This window comes from Manis pentadactyla, chromosome 8 (assembly GCF_030020395.1).
Source record: "Manis pentadactyla isolate mManPen7 chromosome 8, mManPen7.hap1, whole genome shotgun sequence".
Taxonomy (NCBI): Eukaryota; Metazoa; Chordata; class Mammalia; order Pholidota; family Manidae; genus Manis; species Manis pentadactyla.
In genome coordinates, this window is record NC_080026.1 from 116862198 (window position 1) to 116874219 (window position 12022).

Here is a 12022-nt window from a genome sequence, read left to right on the forward strand (position 1 = left end):
AGGCAAAATTGGAACCCTCTACCCTGAAGGCAGAGTTAATATTCATAAACGTGTGGAAGGTTGTGTTTGTCTGGCTTTTCCATGAAGCAGACACCAACATGAGGCTAGATGCAAGAGAGACATATTAAGGACAGATAAGATGGAGGGAGGGAAGGAGTGTGGTCCCAGTGCTGGGTAAGGAGACTGACAGGATGGGAGTGGCTCTGGGTGCTTTGAAGGGCTTTTCAGACTCAGCTATTTGTTAGAAGCTCTGTTACTTATGTGGAACTCTTACCCCAATGTCACTATCTGCTTTCTATGTGGATTTTGCACTTTCTGGAAATCATTTGCTGTCTCTGAAGGCTTGATGTTGGGAGAAAATGGAATGGTCTAACTTGCTCCTATAGAGCTCTAGGTGGGTGTTCTGACCTATTTCTAGAAGAGCAGAGTTTGGAGTTTGTGTCTCGAATTTGGAATGGTCTGCACATAGCCACCCATGTTTTTATGTGGTGACTGTGAGGATGACTTTGTAGATGAAAAAAAGGGGAGAGGAACTCTGGTGTCTGTGTGTAATAATTCAACAATCAGGAATTAGCAGCACTTTGCTAGGCATGTTGTTGGGGAGGAGGTGGATAAGTCCCTTATCTGCATTAGCCCCTGAGCTTATTTTTAACAAGTGAGAAAACTCCGCCTGAATGGGAGCAGCAAGGGTCACTGAGTGACTGTGGAGAACAATTCTTTGCATAGGATACATGCTCCTTGTTGTTGTGCTTTGCTAACCATACAGATGGCTTGGTTAGATTCTACTGTCCTACAAATAGCCAAGCCATTGTTATTGTTCTTGGCTTGCCTGTCTCTTGACATCCCACCACTTCCCATCACAGGATGCCACCTGAGAGGAGACCCCAGAGCTTTGCAGTCATGGCCCTGCTGAGAAGTTGAATGTCCCAAACCAATTTTGCTGTGGACTTTCTTTGACCCATAATGGGTCACATCCTTGCTTCTAATTTTTTTTTTAGTTTATATAAAAGAAATGGTGCTGACTGACCCCATGGGGTGTTGGATGAGGATAAATCTCAGAGTGAGTGTTTTCTCTTCAATTAAGTGCCATAAAAGTGTTCAATATAATGGCTGATTATTTTTCCTTAATCTTCAATGGATACCTAGAATGGGAAAGCCCCATCTTGGTAGCAGAAATTCATTATCTCAGAAAGAGTTTAATAGCTGCTGTGCAAATGAACTGGAGGAAGTTAAATTGTGGAATGGGAAGGAGCTGAGAAAAGTGAAATGAGTTGTGCATTAAATTTAGATAAACACAATTATGTGTAACTGGATTATCTCGCGTGCAGGCAGACACTGTATATTAGGCACCTGCGTTTTGATTAAAATAGATTCAGGTGCATACACTTAGCTTCCTTGTAGATATGGAATTGTGCCTAAGCCCTGCCCTGGCATGTGAGGGGCAGGCAGGGAAACATCTGGTGTCCAAGTCACCAGCTGGAGAAGTTTAAGAGCACAAGGCCAGACCAACCAGCGCAACAGTATTTCAGAAAACTGCTAACTCTGTTCCAGGCAGCTCCAGCTCTCTGTCGTGGACAGCTTCCCTCTGGGTTTCTTGATTTCAGCTGGAGTCAGGAAAGCAGTCCTGGAGTCCAGTCACCCCCTTACTCCACGTTAGGGACAGATGCCATGGTAGATGGCAGGTGGCATCAGAGGGTGCTGGGGACTGGGCCTGCCTGCCACTCGAGTGTTTCTGGCTGCTGAGGCCCTAATGATGGAAACAAAATCTCTGACCTCCTCTGTAGACAGATAGAATCAGGCCAACTTCCTTCTTACTCTTTTAGGTTCAGGTCTGTTATCAAGTTCAAACTCATGCCATTTGCTGCACAAGTCGAGAGACAAGGTGTTGGGGCAGGGAAAGCACCTTTATTTGGAAAGCCAGCAGACTGAGAAGTTGACAGATTAATGTCCTAAGGAACCATCTTAATTTAGGGTTGATTTCAAGCTTCTTTTGTATTAGGGAGGGAAGAGTGGGAGGGGGGAGGTCAGGAGGTGATGATCGACCTCAGACATCTGGACGTCAGCGAGGGTCTGAGGCGGCTGGTGAAACTCCTTGTCCCTGGTTGGTTGACTCCAGCCATTTTGTTGACACAGACCTGGCCATGACGTTTCTATAAGGCCTTGACAATCCAGTTGTCATTTTTGTACAACAGGGGAGGTGAGTTTCAGGCAAGGGGCTATTTGCATCACTCTCAAGCCCTGAGCAAAACTCCTTTTGATGATTAACTAGCCTATGTGCAGGGCTGCAGGGCTGAGCAGAAGCTTTTTGGCCCAAGATTAAGGCAGTAAAGGAGACAGAGACAATTTGAAGACAGAGATGCCAAGCCTTTGCACTCTACAACAGGTCTGCAAGTCAGAGTTATCTCCACTCTGATCTCTGGGTGGCCATATGAGCGCACAGAGCCAGTGGGCCTGTGCCTGACCTAGAAGGAGGACAGATGTGGAGGAACAACTGTCGATAGCCAGTTAATTCCTGTTGGCATGTTTTATTTCAAATGCAAATCATTGTTGGGATTAAAATAAATGCTACTAGTTACGGGGATGCATGAAATTAATAACTGTTTTCCCTTGCTTGATCCTATAATACCCCTCAACTTAATGGATAAACGCTAAGCCCTCCCCCTGGGTGATATGAGATGCACAGTATATTGTTACACAAACTAAAGTAAGCTTCCTTTCTTCCTTTTGTCCCTCTCCCGTGCCCTCCTCCTCAACCCCTCATAGGTCATACTTATCCTGACGAAGCTCTATGACTTCAACCTGGGGAGCGTGACAGAGAGTTCCTTGTGGAGGTGAGTGGATTAGAAATTCTTAACAAACCCCTCTGGCTTGGCTCGCATGAGGAATGCCAGCTAAGCCGTGGGGAAGCATGTTCTGGAAGGAGAAGGCCCTCCTCCTGGAAGCCCTTTTAAATGCCCCAGGTGGAACTGAGGGCCCCATATCCGAATGCCCTTAGCACTCCCCTGCTCTCCTGGGGCCTGTCACACATTCTCCTTGGCAGTGTTGTCACTTCTGCATTCCGGCTGTGTCCCATTCTGCTTGGAGAACACGGGTCTGGCTGGAGAGCTCAGAGGAGCATGCCTGGAACACGCAGACTCCGTGGATGAGGGAGCCTGCTGTCAGAGGGAGTGCGTTGCCTGGGGAGTGAGTCTGCTCCCAAGGCCTGCCTCCAGTCCTTCATATCTGCGAGAGGCTGCGGTTCTCGAGAGGCCCATACTTATGGCCTCAGACACACATGGGGCTCAGTTCTGCATGCTGACTTTCACAGTCTCTGGGCTCTTTTGCTTTCATGGGCTCCTTCCTGCTAAGATAATATTTAAAAATGTATTTTATGATGGCATTGGTATGAAGACAAGTATATTAATATAGAATATTAAAATGCTCTTTTCAGCTTGAAAGTTCATTTTTCTGTTTTGACTTTAAAAAATGAAAACGTGTTTGTGGGCCCCTAGAAGGAATGTATGCCCTGGGCTCTGTGCCCATTGTACCTGCTGGGTAAGGCAGCTCTGATGCGATGCTGGGCACATGGGACAGGGAGAAGAAGGTTGTGGGCAGTGTACATCAGAGAGGGCTCGAAAGAAGCCATGGCCTAGGAGGCTCCCTGGACAGGGAGCGCTGCGCTCCGTATTCCTCCTCACACACACACACACACACACACACACACGTACACTCAGGCTCACAGCTGCTCTGCTGGCAGTCACACGGGGCAGTGGGAAGTTTCATCAGCCCCTGGGAGTTGGTGCGACACGCTCTGCGCTCATTCTGTCCATGGGACTTGCGAGGGCTGTAGCTATGCCGTTTGCTTTGTCATGTGTAAGCACCGGGGAAGACGCTGTCACGAAAGGCCACTCGCTTGGCTGTGCCGTCATCCGAGAGCCCAGCCTGAGGGTTTCCTGGAGCCCTGGATCGGACGGGTCTGGGGCTGAGTATCTGTGTGCCTTGTGCCTTTTTCATCTGACCTGTTGTTTGTTTGCAGATGACGAGGCAGCCTCTCTCCCAGAAAGGAGGAGCAGTCACTGCGTCTATTAAATGTTTAGGGGTTAATTGTTCATATCGACTGAGCTCTGCCTCCATTTGCACAGGATGTCCAAAATCTAATTTTGTGGCTCAGTGAAAATTGGCAGTGGTGTAAGTAACCAGGGAGCCTCTAATAGATGAAAGCAAGCCTATTTCCACTCACGTGGGACTCGTAGGGAGGCAGAGCCTCAGAAACCTTCCCCTCAGGCCCAGTCATGGTGATCCTGTGGTTGATACCTTAAGCCTGACTCCTGTGCTGTCTGCTTGGTGCAAATAATGAACAAGCCAGAAAACCCTGTCCTTATAATGAGAACAGCTTACCTGGCAACCCGTGTTTCAGGAGCGGTTTGGCTAGGTCTGGGGTGGGCCGAGCAAAGCCAGGAGCTGAGGCCAGGTGTTTAAGGCTAGAAGCCCTGAAATGGCAAAATGTGTGTCTGCGGTCCTGAGAGCCAGTATATTCACTGGTTGTGTTCCGAAGACAGAAGACAAGTGAGTGGCCCTGATGGGAGCCTGATGTCCAGTGGCCAGGTCGGGCCCCAGCTTGCTCACCAGAGTGCTGTGGAACTTCGGGCACTTTACTTACCCTCACCGTAGCAGGTTCCTAGGGCTGCCATAATAAAGTTCCACAGACTGGGTGGCTTAAGACAGCAGCAATATATTCTTTCCCAGTCCCAGAGGCTAGAAGTCTGAAATAAGACATCTTTAGGGCCATACTCTCTCTGGAGGCGCTAGGGGGAAGCCCTCCTTGCCTCTTCCAGCTCCTGGGGGGCTGTGGGCATTCCCTGCGGCTGCCTCACCTACTCCCTGCCTCCATTAGCCCCACGTGGCCCTCCCTTCTGGATCCATGTCTCCCCTTCTTTTCATTATAAGGACACTTGCCATTGGCTTTAGGGCTCACCAGGATAATCCAGGATGATTTCATCTTGACATCCTTAATTACACCTGCAAAGGTCCTTTTTCCAAATAAGGTCCGAATACAGGTTCTGGGGTTTAGGATGTTGGACATACTTTTTTGTTGGTGGAGGCCTACCATTCAATCCATTCACTTTCTAAGTCTTGGTTTCCCTGCATTTAAGTTGGAGGTGGTACAGAACCTGCCTTTGTTCTGGCCACATTGTCCTTGCTGTTCCTCAGACACACGGACTTCTCTTCCCCAGAGCCCTTATGCCCCTCTTCCCCTGCCCGGCTCTCCACACTTCCATGTCCTCTCTGTCCACCTAATCATGGAGGCCTTTTCTGGGGGCCTCATATTCCAGCACTCAGCTGCCTTGTCCTCCTTAGCATTTACCACCATTGTAATATTTACGTACTGATTTATTTATTGTCTACCTACACCCACTAACATCTTGCAGAGACAGAATTATTTTTTTCCATTTTAATTCAGTGCTGCATCTAGAACAGTATCTGGCACACAGGAGGTACTTCCTAAATGTTTGCTCAATGAGTAAATTAATGGATGGATTCCAAGGATTAAATGAAATAATAAATATACAGACACTTAGGGCTGTAACTCACATGTAGGAAGTGCTCACTTAATTGTAATAATTGATGATTATTATAATCCTATATGTTTATATTATTTTCATTCCATTATTGACTTTGTCTATAAGGATCTGTTTCACAGGGGCCCATGTGGTGGAAATTGTAGGGCCCCTAGGGAATGCATTCTGTGTTACCTAGGAGTTAGTAAAGATCTTCCTGAGTGAAGGCAGGGATTAGGGAAGTGATTTAGATTGTCTTCCCTCATGCTGATTAGTGGGAAGTTGAAATGTCAGTTTCAACCTAGTTAAAGGTGTTCCTTTGTAGACAAGATTCTCTAAACTGGGTCTTGGAATGACGGGTGAGATACATTTTGGAAAGTGGAAAGTGGAAAAACAGCCCCACCACAGGGAAAAGGCTAGGCAAGGCTGGGCTGCAGGAGCAAAGGGAGCCAAGCAGGAGGCAGAGACAGCAGCTGGGTGTGGGGCCAGATGAGGAGGTGTGGGGACTCATCAGGTTCACAGAAGAGGCCAAACCAAAGAGGGTTCCTCCGAGCATAGTGTGCAGATAACAGAGTCATATGGTGTGACCTTTTAGGGATTTGAAAAGCTGGTGGTTATCATGGACTTTCTCTCTAGATACATGCTACATATGAATGTATTTTTGTGTTGTGTTTCAGAGGGTTCAAGGGTCTGATAAAGTCCAGCATAGGAACCCCTGGGGAGAACATGATTGAGGAAAGGGGCTGCTCCAAAGCTTTGTGGGAATATTCCAACATCCTGGAGACTCCTTTTTATTGTCTTCCCTACTCACCCCCTAAAGACCTGTGTTTCCCATCTTTTTTCTGTACTGATAATGATGATGTATTTTACAGTTAGAGGCTAGAGCACTGTGAGCTTCCTCACTAATACGATGTGCAGAGAAAAGAAATGGAATGAAACACCCGCCCTTTTAGTTTCATGATTTGGCCCCATGTGCTTAACCAGGTAGGAACTGAATTGGGTGATTCTTCTGCAGTTTCCTGCATAGCATAGGAGCCTGGAGCAGCAGCTGGCGTGACAAGATGACACTCCCTGCCAGGTTAAAGGGTGATACAATTATTTGCCTCACTGGATTAATAATTCAGAGGCCATCTACTTCTAAATAGACAAAAGACTGTCTCAAAGCGTTCAGTCATGTCGCAGCATCTTGTGCCCTTGTGATATTCTTTCTGGAGCGCCTTGGTGCTGTTGTACTGGAGGGGGGTCAAATGTTTTTCTCTTTCAATGCAAGGATGGCTGTGTAAATTGGCCATTTAGCACAACTGTCTGTTAGCATTCCATAGTCAAAGAAGTAGTCTGCATAGAGAATGTCAAGCTTATAGAGTTAATGAGGTTGGGGACTGACTTTTTTTAAAAGACCCAGCATTCACTTTCAGGGTGTTTTCTGTCCACACGGTGTAAAATCTGGAGGTTTTCCCATCAGTCAAGAGTGATGTTGGAGCCCAAGTCTATTAGGTTTTATAGAAGCCTGACCCGAACAGGAGAAATTAGTAAAGGACTGGAGGCTTGGCATCAACCAATCGGTTTTCTCTTCATCAAAGTAGTTAAGAATGAAAGCTCTGGGACTGATGGCCTGAGTTTGAATGCACACTTCTTCACTTAGTCACTGGGTGCCCTTGAACAAGTTTCTTTACTGCTCTGGGCCTCCCTTTCCTCATCTGTAACTTGAGCGTTATACTAGCACCTGCTCACTAGACTGGTTATAAGAGTTCAATGTAATAAAGGGTGAGAACTGCTTAGAAAATGCCTGGCATACAGTGCCTTTGTGAGGAAAATGCTCGCAGAGAGTTAGTCATCATCGTATAATACACTGGTAATTTGGCTGCTTCTCTACACTAGCCCCTTAAAGCTAAGCTGTCTTGTTTCATCAACAAACTTGAGAATGAAGTTATCTCCAGCCCTTTATACAGAAGAAAACATTGAGCATTGCAAAGGTCAAATAACCTGCCCCAGATCACACAGCTAATAAGTGTGTGTGTGTGTGTATGTGTTGGGGTGGGGTACCAGGCCTGTCTCATTCCTAAATTGTGCTCATCTCAACCTGTGTGCTGGGTCTGGTGCTACCCCTGAGAGTGATTCATGGACTCCTCAAGAATAAGAGAGGTTTTATGTGTAGAAGAATGTGACGGCATGGGAAGTGGAGAGGCAGAAAATCTCAGAGTGGGTAAATTGCTATAGAGTGGTTGGGCTAGGATTTCAACTTCTAGGCTAAAATATTCATTGTGCAATTGAGATGGATGTTCTCTAGTCCAGAGCCGTCCAGTTAGAAATATGTATGAACCATATATGTAATTCTTAATTTTCTAGTAGCCAATAGTGTGAATAGAAACAGATGAAATGCATTTTATTAATACATTTTCTTTAACCTAGTTATATAAAACTACCATTTTCATATGCAATGAATAAAAAATTAATGAGCTATTTCATTAATACAAAACTACCCTTTCAATATGTAACAAATAAAAAATAATTAGTGAGCTATTTCATACTGTTTTTTAGTAAGTCTTTGAAATCCATTGTGTATTTCACACATAAAGGCATATCTCGATTTGGACCCACCACCTTTTCAGTGCTCAGTTGCTACGTATGGCCAGTGGATGCCAAATTGCATGGTGGAGGTTTAGTCTCCTGCTTTTTAAATATTGGTAGTTCATTTGTGGGTAACTTTTTTCTCTATAGAAATTCATATCTGTTTTATCAGAGGACAAAAGTTGAGAAAGGTATTTTTACTTCTTACTTTGATAGCCACCTGTTCTGGATGGGAATTATTCTGTAATGTTACGGTATTTGAAATATGTGCCATGTTCGTAACCTGACCTGATTCACATCAAAACTCTGATACCCTAAAATGGGAGGGGAAATATGTAAATCTGTCCACAGAAATAGAAGAGGAGTCACTGGAACTTTCAGGTCTTCAAACTCTGATTCTTGGTAATCCTGAAATAATCATAACTGTTGACCCTAGCTAGAGTCAAAGATACTTAGATCTAGAAGAATGATAGCAAACACTTCTTGAATGAAAAGACCTTATCATTTCAGAGATAGGGATGTGAGTTCAGGGGCAGGAAGGCACTTGCGCCGAGTTTCCAGGAGCATGTGTCTGAGGGGGGAAGCGCTGTCTGGCTCCTTAGCTGGGGCTCACTCCTTCCATAGTGTCTCTCGCGTGTCCTCCCACATGGAAACCCTGCAGCTGGATAGAGATAATGCTCTACTTCCCATCTCGTCCCTGCCCGCTGAAACTAGGCCATTGTAACGTAACGTGCAGACAGCGTGGACTCAGTGGCAGGGCCACCTTCTCACTCATTGCTGTGACAACAGCATGTGGCACATTCTTTGGAGCCATCGTCACGCTCCTCTACACGCAGGAGTGTGTGTATGTCTGCCTCATTTGCTGGCATTCGTGGTCCTCTCTGCAGGAGTGAGGACGTCATTTTTCCCCGTAAGTGGAAGCCATGACAAGGCCAATTAATTCACTGCTTGAGGCTTTTGAGTCTTAGTTTTGAACATAAGTCACAGTTGGGATTTATGATTCCGACTGCCAAGTCACCTCTTATACTCGGTTCTATATGTCTTAAACATTAACACCTGGACTGATAAACACATTACCCTTCCCTTAAAAAGCTAGTTCAGGGTACTGGCTTCTGGAGGGAGATGAGCCCGCAAGCAGTTGTCGGTGCCCGTCTGTCCGTCCCAAGTGCTAGTCAACAGCAAAGGTCCCTGGGCGGTCGGTCAGCTTCTGACGGGGGTGAGGTCCCCACAGGAGCTTTCCTCTGGAGGTCCTACTAGATCAGGCATCTTCACAGAGCTAAATGAGTTTGCCATTGTGGAGGCATGAGAGGAACAGGAGCCTTTGCAGTAGATGGTTCTCCAGTTGCTGCTTCTCCTTGGTCTCTCTTCTCTCTCTTCTCCTGCTCTATTTCATCCACCCTGAGATGTGAGAGACATTCTGCTCTTAGAAAAGCCATTCCCCTTGCATGCCTGGCCTCAGGGTCTTGTGGTGAAGGCACTTATGGAGCATACCACTTCCCAGGCCCATCCTCCTGGACTCCTTCCCTGACCCTCCTCCCTGGGTGGGGTACCTATCCCCTGCTCATCATTGATGCCATATCCTTACAGTGTGCTGTGATTTGTTCCCAGCCTGTGAGCCTTTCAAGAGCAGGGACCACGTGGCCTTTCTTGTTTCTGGATCTACAGTGCCTAGCATTTGAGCGACACTAAGCAAGGGCTTGGAGAACTAAACTTGAGTTCCCAGAACCCCAGACCATTCCAGTTCCAGCCCACCTTGCCCTGTCGCTTTCTTTGTATTGAGTTGTCTCATTCTCCTGTTGCTGGGGAATCCTGTGACTTCTCATCTGGTGTGCAAGCTGTTGTCTGGGCCATTTATTTCCTTCCCTGATTGTTCTGTCAATGACCTTTCTGGGAGAGGCTGATTTTTTTTACATAAAATGGAGACCTTTTGGATTTATTAATTTTTTGTTTGCCAAGAAAGCCCTGATAATAATTGCTAAGACGTCCCAGAAATTATTAGTTTACAAATTTTAATGACACTCATGATTTATTTATGTGCTTCCCTTCCTCTACAGCTGCTCGCCCCAATTCCTTAGTGGAATTCCTGCTGAATCCGAGTAAATTAATGGAAACAGAACTGCAGATTGGAATGACATTTTTTTTTGCTAGGCTGTTAATTAAAAACTTTCCATCTTATTTGCTATGGTCTTCCTATGTGAGGTCCTGAAGGCTGGGCTTATACAGGCTGTGAAATCTTCCCTCTAGAACTGGGACCTTCTTCTTTTTGCTTTCAGTGGTAATAAATCTGGTGAAAATTCCTGAATGGGTCACAAGACGTTCAATTGAACAGGTATTAATTGAGCCCCATTATGTAAGCAGCCCTGTGCTCATCTCTGGAAGATGCAGAATAAATATGTCATGATTGCCATCCTCAAGGAATGTTTAGTTTGGTTGAGCAATAAGATTAATGTACATAAGGAAACAGCATCAGACACATGCAAGAATATATATCTGTATACAAAGTACTATGCATTCTTCGATGAGTTGGCCTCACTGTAGAAATGCTTGTATTTTTTATTTTCACCTCACCTCATTCTAAAAATTCTAGGAATGAATTAGAGAAGTGATAAATATTGCACATGTATTTTGTTTTACTGTTTAATATAAAACATCTTATCTCTCCATTAGTACGCGAGAATCTTAAGGGGAAAGACTACTTCATGCACTAGTAGTTCTCTTGATTCTCTGACACACCTGCCAACAGGTGGGACTGAGCATGTGCAGTGGTTAAAGCAGTGGGTCCTGGATTCAGATTGCCTGGATCTGAATCTCAGCTCTGCAGCTTATTTGCTGCACCATCTTTAGCTATGGTTTGATTTCTACAAGCCTCTTTTACTTATCCATATAATGACTTGACAATAAAACCTAGCTCATGGGAGTTTTATGAGGATTCAGTGAGATAATGCATAGAGTGCAAATTGCCTGCCATCCAGTTATTACTTAACATAATAATTATTATTTGTTCATGGGTCCAAATCCTCCTAGCCTAGCAGCTTCTACCAGGCTCCAGATGACAGCTGTGCTGATACCTTTAGGAGGGTGGGGTGCAGAACACATAAATAAATCCTAAGCACATAATGCCTGGAAATGATACACTTCTACACAGTGAATATTCTGGAATCTTCTCCTATAGACACTCATCTGTGCTGGGCAAAAGGAGAAGGTGAATATATTTCTTGGTTTTCCAATGCTAGATGATAATAGTGATGATTTTGGGTACAGATGCAAAGCACAATCTTATTTAAGTTCTCCTAACATAGTTCTGAGTTAACTCTTTACTGGTTATTTTCTTTTTAATGCAGCTGTCAGGGGATCTAAGCCCATTGAAAACCTTTGTTACTCTCAAGTGATTATCATGGAAAGTAGGGTGGTGTCACTCAAATTGCTCAGTCTTGGTGTATCCTCAGAATTACTTGTGGACTGTGTTAAAAGTCTAGATATATGGGCTCTACCTAAGAGATTCCAGTTTAATGAGGCTGGGTATTATGCAGGATATATAATTTTAAACAGCGTCTAGTGGGTTCTTCACTTCAGATAGGATTGGGGAGCCACTGAGCTCAGAGGAAACTTGGGTTCTGGACCCAGGTCAGTTACTACTGAATTGGATCACTCATGACATCCTTCTGCTTCTTCATAACTAAAAGGGTTAGATGACATGTTCTCTCAAGTCTCAACCCAATTCCACAGACTCTACCAACCTCGGAAGTCACACAGGAAGTACACACATTGGGATTTATGGAGCCCAACAGATTAACAGCCCCACTGCTAAGCACAGGCACCCCTTACAATATCTGGTAGTGTCAGTAACATGGACTCTCTCTGCCTGTGCTCTGCTCACTGACGGATAGTGACCAATTGGCTGGTAGCAGCCAGAACAC

At 45.3% G+C, this 12022-nt stretch overlaps 1 protein-coding gene across 4 annotated transcripts in view; it reads left to right on the forward strand.

Moving 5' to 3' along the window:
• The window catches only part of SORCS3 (sortilin related VPS10 domain containing receptor 3), a 575246-nt gene that overhangs the window by 169167 nt on the left and 394057 nt on the right, over positions 1–12022 (forward strand). For all 4 annotated transcript variants that reach the window (XM_036906473.2, XM_036906472.2, XM_057506299.1 and 1 more), the window contains exon 2: positions 2764–2831. In XM_036906473.2, the coding sequence (XP_036762368.1) occupies positions 2764–2831 (68 nt within the window). The remainder of the gene's footprint in view (positions 1–2763; positions 2832–12022) is intronic.